This window comes from Rhodnius prolixus, unplaced genomic scaffold (genome assembly GCF_049639745.1).
Source record: "Rhodnius prolixus isolate KJV_2025 unplaced genomic scaffold, Rpr scaffold_2, whole genome shotgun sequence".
In the NCBI taxonomy this organism is placed as follows: Eukaryota; Metazoa; Arthropoda; class Insecta; order Hemiptera; family Reduviidae; genus Rhodnius; species Rhodnius prolixus.
The window spans coordinates 1,957,802-1,974,932 of record NW_027411592.1 but is presented as its reverse complement, the minus strand read 5'-3'; the positions used below and the strand labels follow the sequence as shown (position 1 = coordinate 1,974,932).

The following is a 17,131-nucleotide window of genomic DNA, read 5'->3' as shown; positions in this document are numbered from 1 at the left end:
AATTGGTTAAAATTATTTTTTCAAGTTGTTTACGAACAACATACTAAGCCACGAGGAGCGATTTATAATCTGTTCCTACCAAAAAATCTACTTCAAAAATGAAGGCTACACAAAAATATGAATACATAAAAATAAAATTGTATTTTAACGTGATTATAAGTGCAAAAAAAAATTAAGAGTCCTAAAATTAATTACTCCAGCTTTTAGGCCAGTCGGTAGAGTACGTTAGTGTTCGATAATAACCGTAGCTTTTAAACCCCCTTTGCGATAGAAAAAAGAGTGGGGGTACCGCTTGAGAGTATAAATTGGGTCTCAGAACATGACCTGTTAACAGTAACTCTCAAGTCTCTGAACAAGATACATCATGACAGGCCGTGGCAAGGGCGGTAAAGGATTAGGAAAAGGAGGAGCCAAGCGTCACAGGAAGGTACTGCGTGACAACATCCAGGGTATCACTAAGCCAGCCATACGTCGTCTCGCTCGCCGTGGTGGAGTAAAGCGTATCTCTGGACTGATTTACGAAGAAACTCGAGGTGTGTTGAAGGTGTTCCTGGAGAACGTAATCAGAGACGCTGTCACCTATACTGAGCACGCAAAGAGGAAGACAGTCACAGCTATGGACGTTGTGTATGCCCTTAAGCGTCAAGGAAGAACTCTGTACGGTTTTGGAGGCTAAAATGTAACCAACAAACTTACCTATTTCAACGGCCCTTTTCAGGGCCACCAAATTAAGATCACTTAGAATCCTTTTAACACCGCTTGAGTTAGTTCATAGTAGGTGGGCAGCTCGCACTGGCGGACTCTAGTTGCCTACATAACCAATGAAACGCCAGGTGTTGATATATACACGTTATGCTCAACTCAAAGGAATTTTAAGATATTTACAAATCAATTTTTCTTTTAGTATTACCTATTAAAATTACCGGCCTTGGGAATAAGTTCAAACATTGGCATCCTAATTGTTTTAAGTCTCGTCTACCATCCATTCAAAAATATATATTTTTAATATTAGAGAAAAATATTGTTTTAGGGTCGTTGTATGTATAAAAATTAATCTTTTGAATCTTTAAATTTATTAAATAATAATTCAATTACAAATTTTTATTATTAATCTAATTTAATAAATTTGTAATTGATGTAACATTAATAAATTATTGTCAATTTTGGTGAAAATTAAAAGTTGAAGGGCATTAACTTACGCGTCTCACTATGTGCATACCAGACTAATAAACTTGATCAGAGGTAAGAGATGTTTTCGGTTTTGTTTAATTTGTAGGCCAAGTATCATCTAGAATTAGCTGGTTATTCAGAAAAAATCTCAAATGGAAAATGTTTTTTAATTTCTGTTTGAACTTTTTCACGTTGTTATCTATCGGCTTCTTTGTTTCCGTTTTACATTGAGACACCATCAAAGTAGTGCTGTAATTTTATTGGCTACATCCATCACAGGACAGTGTTGCCACCTAGTGTCCATTGAGGCTAAGTACTGTAGCGTGTTTCCTTGTGAATTTCTTTTTTTTTTGTGAACAGAAAGAAACGCTTAATTCCACTTTAATAATTGCTGTTAAAATTGTAATAAAAGTAACGAAAACATTATAAAAACAAATATGACTTTTGTTTGCATAATATACTTTTACTCTGTAGCCTTCCTCACTGTTAATAATTTAGAAGCTACTAGACGAGAACATTTCCGAAACGACTAGATCTGAGATTAGATAATTTTGATACAATACAAATTCTTTTTAAGTTTAAGTTAAAAATTCCCCGTTTGGTTGAAAATATCTAATAAAATTTCAAGTAGATAATTTTAAAGGAAAAACTGTGTTAAAAACATCCACATGTAAAACATATTAGAAGTTTAAAAGGATGAGTATAAGTTTGATGTTCATGACCTTAGTAAAATATTGTTGAGTCATTGGCTTTTGTACTTATAAACAAATTAAATTTCATTTTTTTATTTTCTGAAATAATTGTCATTAATGCTAGGTGAGAAAGGTGAGTCTCAGCAAAGGCACAATAATTTTTTTTTAATAATAAAAATGGTGTTCCACTTTATGGTTTTGTTAATTTGTAGTTAAGTGATTAATTCATTTTGATTCCGACAATGTACTACATATTTTAATTGAATGAACAATGAATTCCTTTTTATTTATGTAACTCAAAAATAGATCGTTTATGAGATAGATTATAGAAATAGATAAATATGTAGATATAGATTTATCATAGAGTATTATGCAAAATGTGAGCGTGCTTTATCAGAGTATGTTTTTGCAATTGTACTTTCAGAAATAAATTAACTCTTTATATACTTTAATTAAATATTTAATAAATACATATATTATTTGTCAAAATCTTTGACATGTATAAAAAGTGCATTTAAAAAACTTGCAATTTAAAAAAAAAAGATTATCAATATCATGCTATTTTACGGCTGGCGTCGGTATATATAAAAAAACCAACGAAAATAAACTTTTAAATTATGAAAATTGTACATATGTATATTGTTCTGTAAAAACAATCACAAGAATACAAACAGCATTAAATATAGGGGAAGCTTAGTTTCCCCCACCCCCAAAAAAAGAGAGCGTAGTACTGCAGTTCAATCACACCAGGAGCAGTGTTGTACCGAAACGAGCGTAACCAATCAAATTGCAGCTCTGTGCCTATATAAACTCTGCTTGTAGCCTCTATTTCATCAGTGTTCTAGTACCATTAGCAACAGAAACACATAAAGATGTCTGGACGTGGCAAAGGAGGAAAATCTAAGGGAAAGGCGAAGACAAGATCATCTAGAGCTGGATTGCAGTTTCCAGTTGGAAGAATTCATCGTCTCCTCCGCAAAGGCAATTATGCTGAGCGAGTTGGCGCTGGTGCCCCAGTCTACTTGGCAGCCGTGATGGAATACCTTGCTGCTGAAGTGTTGGAATTGGCAGGAAATGCTGCTAGGGACAACAAGAAGACCAGAATTATCCCACGACATCTACAACTAGCCATCAGGAATGACGAGGAGTTGAACAAGCTGCTATCTGGAGTAACAATTGCTCAGGGTGGTGTACTACCTAACATTCAAGCTGTTTTGTTGCCCAAGAAGACTGAGAAGAGTTCCTAAGTTAGTCTCCTTTGATAACACACATTTCAACGGCCCTTTTCAGGGCCACCAAAAAAAAATCACTTGTCAACTAAATTGGATTACTTCGTATTACACGTGTATTCATAAATAATAGCTCACTTGCAAAACTTATGTAAAACTATTGTAAAACCGTACTAGATGAGTAGGCCAACCTTGAATTCTGGCATAACCCAGAGGCTTCTTAAACTCGCTTTGTGCTTACTGCTGAGGCATCATGATTTGTTCAGCAGTCATACGAAGCACAAAAAGGTGTCTGCGCAGTGCAATTCAATTGTAATGGCTGCCAGTGACAATGTTGTGGCTCTTCTGTCACGACAGGATAAACCAAGCTATAGTGGAGGAGCGCCACCAACAATATCAACGAAACTTTTAAGTAGAACCGTAGTTGGTTGGGGTAAATATGGTTACTGAACTGGCAACACTGCTTTATGAATAGAATGGCTGTTAGAGAAGAGACTCTTAGGTATTAATTAGTAGTATTTCGTAAGCGAAGTGGACGTGTGTGACAGAACACTGAATGTTAGTGTTTTTTTGCTGAATTTGTTATGGGAGAATTGACTTCTAAGACAATTTTTGTGTTTCGTTTAATACAAAATTCACTACAGATTTTCAGAAGTAGGATCTAGGAGTAATTAATTTGTAATAAGGTAAAATTTCTTCGAATAGAATCTACTGGTTTCAAGAGTGAGAAATGACACCTGCAAAATTACTTTGTAAATTAATTAATTGTAAAGAAGCTGGAATATTAAGTAGAAAGGAAATTATGGATTTTAAAGGATTTAGATACCAAGATGGTACTAGAAATAGTTGGTGTTGTGGAAAATTATCTTTACTGATAGTGCTCGTGGTAGTTTGCAACATCATCGATTTTTCAGGTGAACTATATGACAGCCACACGAATTTCATACTAGCCCTTAAATGATACTAGCTTTATAATGAAATGAAGCAGCAAAAAACAGGACGGTAGAGAAGTTGTAACTAACAACCAATTTTAGTGGAAGCTGTGGTGAGTAAATGAAATTCTTACCTAAATGAACTATAAGGATAGTGATTTTATTTCTAAACTGACACTCCACAGCTTTGGATCAACATTTTTGGTCATTGGAAACTATTGGAATAAAATAAATCAATGAATTGGCAAAGAAACAGTTGTTTTTTTATAAAAAAGGTCGATGTCAACAAAGAAAGTCGCTCTGAAATTGGACTGTTTTCGAGTCGTTGAAAGGTTAGTATTACTTAAAATTTGTTTTGGTACACTAAAGCGGTTAGTTTCTACATTTTATAAGTGAAAATTAATCAAGTTGTGATTTATAATTGTTTTGCAGATTGGTAGAAAAATTAATTTTGAGAGTAAATGAGGAAAATGTCATTTGCGGTCTCATTATCTGTTACGTAGGCCAGTTGTAAAGCATCAAAAGAACTGGATTCTTCTCATTTTCATATAATGGTTCTGTTGATGAGGGCCACATTTTATTTATGTATATTTAAAAGATGCCTTCCAATATTACTTCGCGTTAGAGCACCATAATATTGAGATCATGAAAGACACCACAAAGGCATCTATGATGGATGGTAAGTATTAGACTTTTTGATATTTTGTGAAATCTTGATGTTTAAATTAATGAACTACAGTATTAAGGACTTGTTTCCATGTCAAAGCCTTTAAATCTTAGGAAAAGTCATTAAAATGCATTCATATTCTACTCTTGAATCGTTGAAAAAGGAATATAGAATTTTAAGGTGCGTGTGTTTTCAGACAAATGTGTTATATCTGTAGAAGATTTAGTATCCTTTAAAGGAGTCATGATTACTAAAACAGATTTGCATCAATGGAAGTGTAGTGAAGCGGTATATCTATTTGTTAATGTTGTATGTGATTCTGAGATGACCAAATTATGTCTACAATTACCAATATATTGCATAGAAAAAATGGAATAAATAAAGCAATTTTTCTCACTTCTCCAAAAAAAATTCGTTCTTATGTCATTCTTGTCTTCTTTTTACTTTTTAAGAATAGTAGTGAGGAAAAGTTATTTAAAAATTTAAGTGAAATTATTTTAATATTTGATAGATTGTTAATTCAAAATAGAGGCATCACTGTTACAGCTGGTAACATGATTCATTTACCTTCTTTCTAAAAATTAATAAGAACTTATATCATTCTTAGTTCTAAGTAAGTCATTAGAATGAAGTTTATGTTAATACTTTTAGAGTAGGATGTAAATAAAGAAATTTATGAGAAAAAAGTGAAATTGAATGTTTGATCATAGCCTAGTTAAATATATAATTTCATTCTAACTTTGCCTAATATGTTAACAGGATAATGCCATTTCCACCTTATTTCAAGAACCCTCTCTCAGATCTTGTGGGTACGTTATTAACCCATCAAGATACCAGACAATGTGCTGAAATGGAAATGAAAGCCATTAACTGTCTAGAAGCTTATGGTAATGTTAGAGGTGTTAACGAAAAATGTACTGACTTATTGAAAGATTACATTGAATGTTTTCAATTAAAAAAACAGGTAAGTGCTTCAGTATTTTCATTTTTAAAAATCATTATCACGTATTCTGGTAATAAATCTGTTTTACAAGAATCTGGGAATGCCTTTTGTAATGATCGTGAACATAGCTTCTGTCTGGGTTTTAGTCTTTATGTACAAAGTCTAGCCATAATAATTTTTTCCCCTCATTTTATTTTATATATTCCTGTTAATATTTACATTGGCAAAAGAATTATTAATCATCTGAGTAATTGGTCTGATCTCTGAGGAGTACATGGGCTTCAGTAGCGGACGGGATTGTCGTAACGGAATGTTTACTAAAATATAAGTATCACTAAGGTGAACTGTAAGAAGCTCCGAAGAAGAGAAAATCAAAGGACCAGCAGCTGGATTCGAACCCGGGACCTCCTTGTTGGAATCCAGTTTACTCTTACCATTGACTAATTCCTTTCTTATATGCTATTGTCGTCACTTTGTTATTTGTATTATTTTATTGTTTTAGCTCAATATTCACTTCTACAAATAATTCATTTAGTTGTTTTCATTTATTTATATCTTTGTGTATCATAGTTTCCAGCATGTTGTCTGGTGAGATTTCCTATACCCATTTCTATCTATATGTATTTACTTATTTTACATGATTTGCTATTGAGGGGAAACGAGTCTCCAGGTGGAAGATGAAAAATGGAATTTGAACCTTTTTTTATGCGAAATATTTGATGATTAATCTTGAATAAAATATACACTAATTCTGAGAGAAACTTATTCTCTCAGCTTCTCTCATTATAATTTATGAGACTATGATTTAAATAAAAGCGACTGGTAACTTTGGATTGAGATATAAGGAGGTTTTCAAGAAATCATGCAAGAGATTCATATTTCTGATTAAAAGCTTTACTACAATCTCCAGGATTTTGCAATTATTATGTTGAGGGTTAAACAGGACAGTAGACTGTAGTAGCACGTTAAAGGGAAGTTTCAAGTTTCTTTCTCCCTCGGGAAACATCAACAAAATTGAATTAAAAAAAAAGAAGGAACATCTTTGGAAAATTTGCCTTTTCAGTATTGTCAGTTACTTAAATACAGAATTGTAATTCATTTAACCTCATTTATATAGATGGTAAAACGGTACATTTAACTAGGCAGGTTTGTTAGAGAGAAGCTTGCTCACAAGACGATATTAGATTTACTTTTTTATTAACGTTCAAAACGATGGCTCACCTATGATGCAGCAGACCTTAGGATTTCTAATAGCTTATCGAAGAGTAAGGAATTTTAATTATCTTCAAAGATGAGGGCTAGATCAGAAATCTGACCTAGCACACCTTATTTCTAATCTTTCAAAGGCACAATTTTATTTTAAGGCCGAAAGAGAGTTAAAACTTCTAATCGTAAGATTTTCTTTACAGAGAGCAAGATTTGAAGAAATGAGAAATGAACGGTTCCGACAATACCGCAAACGTGAAAGATCTAAAAAAGAATTGTATGCTGAGGGTCCAAGAGTGGACAGTTTCCAGTGATAGTATTATGTTTACATAAAATACAAGTATCTATTTAATTTTCATAGCGAAAATACCATTATATTTTGTTTAAACTCCAGTTTTGTTTTATGTAACCTCAAATAATCGATTTTCTGTAAAAAATAAACTAATTAAAGAATTCACTTTGTGTTGATTTTGAACCTTTATTGATGGTTGTTGTATAAATTTGAACAATATAGTAACAGCTGAAGGAGAATTCCCACCCAATCGACATTCTTTACCAAAATGCTCGTAGTTGGATTTTTTCTGATTTATTTCAAAAAATCAAATCAAACAAATGTTTTTCAAATAATGAATAATAATAATCTTTATTGCACATAGAAAATGATAATTTTTATAGCAATGTTTTATGAGAGTGCATTTAGAGTAAAATGAGAAAATTAACAGGAAATACAGAATTTTGTTAACTGTGGTAACCCTGTAGCAATGAATAGCAAAAAAAAAAACCGAATCATTTATTGGTAAATATTTAGTTGACAAGTGGGACAATAAATGAAGAGAAAGGAATTCTAACGACATAAATGTGTTTATTTAGAGGTATCTTAAGTTTCAGTTAGTTTACAACATAATGGAAAGTATCCGCACGTTTTCTAATATCAGAAGTAGATAGTGAAGATCCCAGTTCACGCTTTTCGGAACGTATTTTTTTTGTTATTTTTGAAAGATTGCTTTAACTTTACGTGAGCCAAATAAAAACTAATTTAGATTAAAATATTTATTCATTTTCTTTCACTTTCGAAATTAATTCACACAATTAGTGAAAATATGTTTTTTACTAAAATAAAATTTTGTGAATGTGAAATTAGTAACGCTTAACACAATTGTATCTGGTATAGGACGCAAAAAACTCCGCTTATTTGTCAAATAAGCTACATCTGTAGTGCTTTATTTAATAATAGTTTTTTTTTAAAAAAGTATATTTGGCATGGCTACAGCCGTCTGTCTGAGTTGACTGTAAATCAAAATAGTGCTTTCCTCCTAAGTGAATTGAAAAAACTAAGACCTGAAAAATAAGAAAATTATACTAATTTAAATTATACGAAATTATAATATTGCGATGAATCGGAAAAACTCAATAGTAACTTACATTTCAAATATTTGTAATAATAACCTAATTGATAGTTGGACGTAAAGCCCGCCAGAAAAAATAGGAAATTACTTTACTTTACTTACTATTTGTAATAATATAAATATGAATGTAACTAAATTTGATAATGAACAAATAAATCGAGGAGAGTAAGGAGGTAAATAAATATTTAGATAATAGACGTAAAATAAACATAAATTTTCGCAGATGCCTCTATTATCCAATTTTATCTAACTCTTCAAGCAAGCCGATCAATGGATCTCTTGAAACCTCAATTTCTGTATCATTTCAAATTTGTGTTCATATGTAAAGTTTTGTAAATAAATATTATTATTATTATCAATGGATGAGGATTTAATCAACCTGTCAAATAAGCAATAATTTCTTCCTTTGTAAAAATACACTTGGAAATAGAGTTCATGAGATTTTGCAAAGGAGGGCCCCACCCACAAAATGTTATCATTTTACGCGTGTTGAAATTACAGAGTACATTTCTATATATGTATATCCAATTTTTTGCGAAACTAAGACCTGCAATGCAAGTTAATAGCTCACCACTGAGCTTTAATAACCAGCTGCGTTCAGGCTTAAATTTTGCAACAAAACGACTAGGAAGGACTTAAACTACTTGGAAATTTTGTAATTGACTGCGCAAGTTAATTAGGTGGATTGAATATGGAAAGTAAATTAAGAGAAAATCAACCATCATGGCTGCAAAGAAATAACGGTAATTAATTTAATTATGAATAATCATCCAGAATAGTACTTTCGTTTTAAATACTTTTAAGTGATAAAAAATGGTGGCCCTGAAAAGGGCCGTTGAAAGATTATAAAACAATTTTAACTTCCCTCCTTACTTAGAACTAGTATATTTAGTGACAGCCTTAGTTCCTTCAGAAACAGCGTGCTTAGCCAATTCACCAGGGAGTAGCAATCTCACAGCAGTTTGTATTTCCCGTGAAGTGATGGTTGATCTCTTGTTGTAATGTGAAAGCCGGCTAGCCTCAGCGGCTATACGTTCGAAGATGTCGTTCACAAAGCTGTTCATGATGCTCATGGCTTTGGAAGAAACTCCAGTGTCAGGATGTACTTGTTTCAACACTTTGTAGATATAGATGGCGTAACTTTCCTTCCTCCTGCGTTTCTTCTTCTTGTCACTCTTCGTGATATTCTTCTGGGCCTTGCCAGCCTTCTTCATCGCTTTACCAGTTGCTTTGGGAGGCATGTTAACCTTGGTTGTTCCACTGAGTACTGAATGATGACACTCTACTGGCCGAGAATTTATACCATAATGCATTGAATGAAGCTAGCCAATGAGAAGTGAGATTGCTTCCACTCTGAATTCTGTTGGTTGAGTTCATTCATATGCGTCTATCCCCACCATATGCTCAGTTATGTTTAGGTTTTGAACTAAAAAGAATATTTTTTTTTTTTTTAATTAATTACCAGTAATAAACAGATAAAAATTCTAGTACATTAAGTTCATGTTTGATTTTAACTACCATGATTTTATTAGTTTTGTGATAGAGAAAAATGTTCATTAGGTGCATTGTATAAATATATCTTTAAGCTCTTTAGATCTTTTCATTGGAGAACCCGTCCTCATATTCTAAAATAATTAAAAAAAAAAAAAAAAACTCAATCATATCTAGTATAGTAATATTCCCACTTCAATTTTGTATTAGTTTGCATTTAAAAATAAACTCTTTTCTCATTTCAGAATATAAAGAAATAAAGTTTTAAAATTAAGTGAGAAAATTTGCCTAAGCGGGCTAAACTAATTTAAGTGTTCTCCAGCGGCCAAAAATTGAAATTCCTTTATGACATTTCTACCTTGTAAAAATATGACATGTTCTCGTGAGTTAGCGAATAGAACTTTATAATTTCGGAGTTATGATCTTTCCAAGTAGCGTTATGATCATCGCAAATTTTGGTACTTTTCCGTTAGCCGGGCGCAAGCGAAAAACAGTATTGGGTAAAACTGTTTTCTTTACAATTCATTAATATTTGTTTATAGTTGAACTTGTTTTGCTTACTATTAATTAATATTTGTTTATAGTTGAACGTTTTCGACTTTTTTCCGTTGACTTGGCTCGCGTTTGGTTCACGATTGGCGATATTTGCGCCCGGCTAATGGAAAAGTACCAAAATTTTTATTTGGAACGTATGATTTAAGGTAAATAAAATTTTAGAAACATAAAAATGTTTTAAATGATATCTGTTTCCGAATTCCGAAACTACTCCGATGTTTTTCAGTATAATAATTCGTACACACATTGCGTTTGATTAACTTTTAACTTCCAAAAACCTTTAAAACAAAATCTGAGACAACACTCCCACGAATTTCTCTTATTTCCAGTCTCAAGGTTGCCTTACTCATTTTTCGTCATAATCCCAAAATTCAGAAACATATTGAACTCATACCAACATAAACATTTTGTAAAATTTAAAACATTTCATTGAAATGAATCTTTCGAAAGAACCCCCCCCATTCAAAAATGTCCTAGAAAGAAGTTGTGCAATCTTCTAAAAAAAAAAGACAAAATTTCTGCCCAAACTATTACATCTAATTCTAGCACTATTATTTCAAACAAATCTGTAAATTATTTAGTTTAATAATAACTGCAAGCGAAAGTGTGGGAGAGATATATCTTACTAAATTTTTACTTTTTAGTCAGGAAAACTATGCTAATCAAGAAACATTAAGTTTCGGCGGAAATACAATTATAAAAATAGTAAAAAATAAAAGACACTTTTGAAACTAAATTCGGAGTTTTTTAACTTTTTCTCAAAAATAATATCTACGAGTTTCATCAAAATTTTATATTCCTTGGAAGCACGTAAAAGGTTATCAATATTTATTTGACACTTTTTCTTTGGAAAATTGATTTATTCAAATTTGTGAGGGTACGGGCACTTCAGAATTACCTAAAGTTAAAACTACTAAAAAAAAATAGTTACTAGACTACTATAATTTCAAATTTGAAGAAAAAGAAATAGATCACTGTTGAAAATGCTTAGAAATTTCGTACGTCGAAATTTGCCCCGCTTCTATAAGCTACTTTTACGACGCAGCATTCTATGAGTATCAAAGCGAAATAATATTTTAGTAAATTTATGTTTTTGAACAGAAATTTGAACTGCTTAGCCAGAGTTTGTACTGATTACAGTCATGGCTTCCTAACATTTACATTTTTAACCATAATTCTAACTAGTTTTAATTTCCTCTCCAACAACACAAATTTAAATAAACAATAATGTATCTTTAAAAGTCATACACATTTTACGGTTAAATGAAATTATAAAAATAATAAAAGCCTGGGGAATTGCATATCATGTAAGATTGCATTATTTGTATAGCCCATTTTTACGGCATTGCTGTGCTCATATAAATTCGTGGAAATTAAAAGGAATGAAACCCAACATTCTTAATTCTCCTACAAGTTTATTAAGTAATTTGAAAAATACCAAATTTTCTCTAATATTACCCATTTTCAAATTCACAAATAGATTCAAGAATGTTGAAGTACTCTCTTACCCAAATCAAAAGTGATATCATTACAAATTTTGACTTATAATTACTAGCTTTTAATTACTTCAAAATACATAATGTTTGACTTTATTTGTGACTAGAGTTAATATAGAATCGATGTTAAATTTTTTGTAAGATTCTATTATTGCTATAAAAAGTTATTAACAAATAATTCCTTAATATGACCAGAACATTAGGTGTATTGTCTATTTGTTTTTAAAATTATTAATTTATAATTAGTATTATTTGAATAGAATTTATTGAAAACATAAGTTGAGATTATGCATAATAAAATTATCTATTAAAAATAAATGTGGAAATTATGAAATATATTTTAAAAAATTGATAAATGTATCAAATGAACACTTTGCTGAACTCGATGAATACCATAAAGACGAATACAACTAGGTGTCTACGTTATGGTCCGGCCCCTTGCTTTATGTAGTTGAATCCACTCCTCACAACCATATTTGAGTGTAGTTTATTGCGCAGCACGATGACCGAAACAACTGAGCAGCCAGCCGCCGAAGTGCCAGTTCCTGTAAGTCCTGTCAAGAAGGGAAAAGGATCGCCAAAGAAAAAGGCTGTGGCTAAATCCGGAAAGAAGAAGGTATCACATCCTCCTACATCTCAAATGGTTACTGCTGCAATAAAAGACTTGAAAGAACGTGGAGGTACTTCACTTCATGCCATCAAGAAATACATCAGTACCAAGTATAATGTGGATGCCGAGAAAATGTCATTTTTCATTCGTAAATACATCAGATCTGCAGTGGAATCTGGTGAGTTGGTCCAAACTAAAGGTAAAGGTGCCTCTGGATCATTTAAGCTCGGTGGTGGGACCGATAGTAACGCCAAAGTCAGTAAGGCTACCTCCAAGCCCAAAGCCAAAAAGGAGGTCACTGAAAAGAAAGCACCAGCAAAGAAGGCAAAATCATCGCCAAAGAAGAAACCTAGTGCACCGAAGGCGAAGAAAACAAAGAAGCCTCCTACTACTCCAAAGGCACCCAAGCCAAAGAAGGCCAAACCTTCTCCAGCCAAAGCGAAGAAATCAACCCCGGCTAAGCCTAAGGCGAAGAAACCAGCGGCCAAAAAAGCGGCGTCTAAGAAGAAGTAAACTTACCTCAATAAGCATTCAAATAAATGCATATATTTTAACGGCCCTTTTCAGGGCCACCAAATTTAGATCACTTATTTACGTTCGAAACGACGTTAAAAACCTGGTAGGATTTCAGAATTTAGGTTTCACGTTTTAGTGAAACCAGTATATTACATGTAATTTAATAGAGGTTATTAAAATATCCAAAACAAATTTGTGCGAGGAACACTAACTTCAGCTCTTACGAGTTGGTTGGTAGCCCTGAACTGAGAATATTAGTAAATTTAATTACCTGATAATGTAATAGGAGCGTCCTAGATGGGCGACTCAAAAATAAAACAAAAATGAATAGGTCAATTAACATTTTGATTAACTGAGGCCTGATTAAAAAGTAATGTATTGTGATTTAGCAAAGAAAAAGGGAACACTTGAATGACCGGTCTAGTAATGAAATAAAATGACATTCAATTTTTTTTTTGGCAAGGTAAAATATTAAATGAAATTTACATCTTAGTAGAAATCTTATATTAAGAGAGATTAGGAGTGTTGTTGCTTTTTAAGTGTATTTTTCAGCAAAATAATACTTTAGTGCATTTGTTGAAAATATTTTAAGTGGAAGGACGAGTGTGCCCATTATATATAATGAACGAATGGTTACCATGACGATTAAAAAAGGATACATTTCTAACTTCACACCTGGGCCTCGGATTCTGTGGTAGAAAGTAACTCGATAAGAATAAATAACATGACGCTTCCTCTTTTTTACGACCCGTAGATCGTTTTCAAGTTTACAAACCAGGAATAGAACTTAAGTTCTACCTAACACATATTTCCAACTTGATTCTCTTTAAAGGAAATTAGCTAAAGCTCTTTGATTTATTTATTTCAGGAAACCCGAGCGAAAAACAAGTTTTCTCTGCTTCGATTTAACTAAACATCTTTACGCGCTTTGTTTTTTATATATCCTTAACACTTCAATTTACATTATTTTGATTCCCAGTTTTCGGAATTCTTACTCCATTAATTTTTACAAACGGAGACACATACTTTAATAAAAATGTAATATTTTTATGTGTTGCCCCCTCCTAAAAAAAGATATTATAGTAAAAAGCAGGAATCAGTCTCTTCTAGAACTACAACTACTTAGCTTATAACCAGCCATGACAGCCACGCACTGAAAGGAAAGTTCATTTAATTAATAAATTGATCGTAATAAAATTGATTACAGTTTAATTCCAATATAATTTTATAACAACAATATAAAACCACCATAAAGTAAATTTTCTAATTGAAAAAGAAAAAACGCAGGACACAAAACATAAGTAAATGTATGTGTGGGGGGAGAATCAGTTAGTTCAAGTAGCTTCCACCAGATATCTGCTAATACGTCCATAGTTACTTTTTGTTGTAATTACTAATGTTTAACTTCGTTTTTTCGAAATTTATATAAAAAAAAAAAACTGAAAATTAGGAAAATAAATAGTTATTACGTTAGTAAAAAATCTAAATTAAGTAAAATTAAATAAATTATTAAAAACGTATCCTTATCATTTAATTATTCTGTAATAATTCTATTAATTATTCATTATAAAAGCGTTTTGCACAATTGGATACATGTTTTCCGTCTTTTTCATTTTGGCTTGTATTAAGAATTCTATTCAGCGATATTATATATTAAAATTCGATCTAGTTTATATTTTTATTCTTATAAGAAGTAAAAAAAATGTATACGTAACATATATCAATTATAATTGTACCAAATATGTAGTTATTAGCAAGTTATTCGAACGTAATTCATTCATTGTAAATACCGTCGCTTCTTTCTGTTAAACTTTGTTTTATTAATTAATCTTTGGTTTAGTACTTTTTTTTTCGATAAATGTTAGATCTATAGGAGTTTCGATAAAATTTGACATTTTGAAAATTTTAAATAAGTTGTTAATACAACTTAGAATTTGTTTTCTGTTTCTTTTATATTTTAATATCTATAATTTATTGATACTTCTTTTAATAGAAAATGGTGGGGCTCAATGTACTCGCTTCTCAGATGACAAGTGAATCAATTGGTGGCCCTGAAAAGGGCCTTTTAAAAAGTAAATTCTCTTTATTTCTTTTTTGATGCTCCTTTCTTGGTAGTTTTAACTCCTTTTGCTTTTAATGGTTTAACTTTAGGTGTAGCAGACTTGCCTTTCTTCGGTTTAGGTACTTTCGGAGTAGTAGGTGGCTTTTTAGTTTTCTTTGAGCGTGCCACATTTTTCCTTGGTGTAACCGTACTATCGGATTTCACTGCTGGTTGACTAGTGGCTTTACGAGGTTTGGCTGTTAGTTTTCTCTCACCACCTGCAGCCATTTTAAAAGAGCCAGATGCTCCTTTACCTTTCGTTTGCACTATTGTACCAGCGTCGACGGCAGCCTTGATATACTTGCGGATGTAAAAAGAAATTTTTTCAGCGTCCAGAAAATAATTCAAAGAGATGTACTTCTTTATGGCCTGCAGAGATGAGCCATTATGTTCTTTCAGATCTTTAAGCGCTGCTACTACCATTTCAGAAGTTGGTGGATGGGTAGCCTTCCAGTGTGATTTCTTCTTCTTACCGCCGGCTGCCTTAACTGCCTTGCCGCCCTTCTTCACCGTTGCTGCTGGCAAATCTTCAACTGCTGTTTCAGACATCTTCACTTAGCGCAGGTAATATCTAATATAATAAACTGTAAGCAAAATGAGGCTCGTTGAGATAAACATATAGCGGGCCGGACCATAACGTAGACAGCAATGTTGAATAACTTCCACCGGGGAGATAGCGTTCTCCAGTGTTTGTATTTCAAAACTTTAATTTTTTTAAATAATATTTTCTGATATTATTCGCTTGAATTAATAAAATTTCAAGTTCACTGATAGGAAAACTTTATTTTGGTAATAATTTATTTTTAAATTCTACTCCATTTTGAGCATAATTTTAAATTTCATTGCTCCAAACTATCATTTTCTGGTGGTGCTCATTGATTATTCAATTTTTATTTATTATTGTTAACAATATTTAACTATTTTCAAATTTCAGAAATAATCTAAGTTAACTCTAGCAATATTAAAATTGATTTCTGTACATTTTTTAACTGTATAAAATGGAAATTATCCTTACTAAGTAGACGACTTCTGCACATTACGGACAAGATGGGTGGAGAGTATTACAATTGTTCTTTTTTAAAATCTTGTCAAAAAATACTTGTATATTAATAAAAATGTAGAATGAAATATAAAAATAAATGGAAAAATACTTAAAATTAATCTATGAACATTTCAAGTTCGTTTATGAACATTCAAAATTTCTTTTTAAAATTTTTATTATATTCGTGTTGAATTAATGGATAGGAGAGCTGAAGGGCAATTACATGCAGATTTTATGTATAAAAGATTATTTAACGTAAGAACTTTTCCACAATAAGTACATTCAGTGTTTATTAAGTAATCGATTTATTGCATTTATTCACTTGAAATCAAAATAACAAGAACGTCCAAAAAATAAAAAGTATTAAAAAACATATTACATTTTTTATAAATTAGATCATAAGTTAGATTATAATAGTTGAAAGCTTAATTTTTATTCAGTAATAATTTTATTCTTCTCCAATTGTTTGTTAGTTTTTTTAAAAAAAGTAATGAATTATGACCCAACATATTGTTCTAAAAAGTGAAACTAGCGTGAAATGGTTTTATTTTATTTTGCCACGAAACTATCTATTACGCAGTTGTAATAGAGGTGATAAAGTCGTGTAATTTTAAAATTATAAGTTTTACATTACTCATTGTGCTCTAATAAATTTGAATAATTTGTAAAGTCGACCAAGAAATCGAATGGAAAGCTGCACAAATTGAAAAATAAAAGCTATGATGTAACCATAAACGAAGTCTACATTAGAGTCTCCAATATTCCAAAACATTACTTTTCAGTCATTAATCCATGTTCTTTTACCAATTCTTATAGCTTGAGTTTTTCTAAATAATCTTCCAAATAAATGTTTCTTACTTGAATGAAGATCTTTTAATCTGCAATGTCCTTCGTAGTTTTTATTTAAGTCTATATTGACCATTGAGTTTAAATTTATTTACTTTAGTAATCGTTAGTAAAGTTCAGTTTTATTTATTCAGTGAAGTTCAAAAGTTTTGTAACATTTAAAAAGATAAGTTAGGCTTAGCATGAAAACCGACGGCCTTGATATTTTAACCCGATCGGGGCGGGGGCT

At 31.6% G+C, this 17,131-nt stretch overlaps 6 protein-coding genes across 6 annotated transcripts; 4 read left to right on the top strand and 2 right to left on the bottom strand.

The window, feature by feature from the left end:
* Window positions 1–320: 320 nt before the first annotated feature.
* On the top strand, window positions 321–728 carry LOC141448545 (histone H4). Its single transcript, XM_074116955.1, has one exon. It carries the CDS (start codon window positions 365–367, stop codon window positions 674–676), a length of 312 nt encoding a protein of 103 aa, XP_073973056.1. The 5' UTR covers window positions 321–364; the 3' UTR covers window positions 677–728.
* Window positions 729–2,700: 1,972 nt separating this feature from the next.
* On the top strand, window positions 2,701–4,660 carry LOC141448745 (histone H2A-like). The gene is made up of 3 exons (XM_074117329.1): window positions 2,701–4,136; window positions 4,209–4,355; window positions 4,456–4,660. The coding sequence occupies exon 1, from the start codon at window positions 2,735–2,737 to the stop codon at window positions 3,107–3,109; it is 375 nt and encodes a 124-aa protein (XP_073973430.1). The 5' UTR covers window positions 2,701–2,734; the 3' UTR covers window positions 3,110–4,136; window positions 4,209–4,355; window positions 4,456–4,660.
* Window positions 4,661–4,737: 77 nt separating this feature from the next.
* Window positions 4,738–7,296, top strand: LOC141448746 (uncharacterized). The gene is made up of 3 exons (XM_074117330.1): window positions 4,738–5,303; window positions 5,450–5,654; window positions 7,043–7,296. Exons 2-3 carry the CDS (start codon window positions 5,454–5,456, stop codon window positions 7,151–7,153), a joined length of 312 nt encoding a protein of 103 aa, XP_073973431.1. The 5' UTR covers window positions 4,738–5,303; window positions 5,450–5,453; the 3' UTR covers window positions 7,154–7,296.
* Window positions 7,297–9,059: 1,763 nt separating this feature from the next.
* LOC141448748 (histone H2B) lies at window positions 9,060–9,529 on the bottom strand. Its single transcript, XM_074117332.1, has one exon. The coding sequence runs from the start codon at window positions 9,484–9,486 to the stop codon at window positions 9,115–9,117; it is 372 nt and encodes a 123-aa protein (XP_073973433.1). The 5' UTR covers window positions 9,487–9,529; the 3' UTR covers window positions 9,060–9,114.
* A 2,729-nt stretch (window positions 9,530–12,258) lies between these two features.
* On the top strand, window positions 12,259–12,974 carry LOC141448747 (histone H1-like). The gene has a single exon (XM_074117331.1). The coding sequence runs from the start codon at window positions 12,290–12,292 to the stop codon at window positions 12,908–12,910; it is 621 nt and encodes a 206-aa protein (XP_073973432.1). The 5' UTR covers window positions 12,259–12,289; the 3' UTR covers window positions 12,911–12,974.
* Window positions 12,975–14,955: 1,981 nt separating this feature from the next.
* On the bottom strand, window positions 14,956–15,599 carry LOC141448744 (histone H1-like). The gene has a single exon (XM_074117327.1). The coding sequence runs from the start codon at window positions 15,561–15,563 to the stop codon at window positions 14,997–14,999; it is 567 nt and encodes a 188-aa protein (XP_073973428.1). The 5' UTR covers window positions 15,564–15,599; the 3' UTR covers window positions 14,956–14,996.
* Between the last annotated feature and the right edge of the window lie 1,532 nt (window positions 15,600–17,131).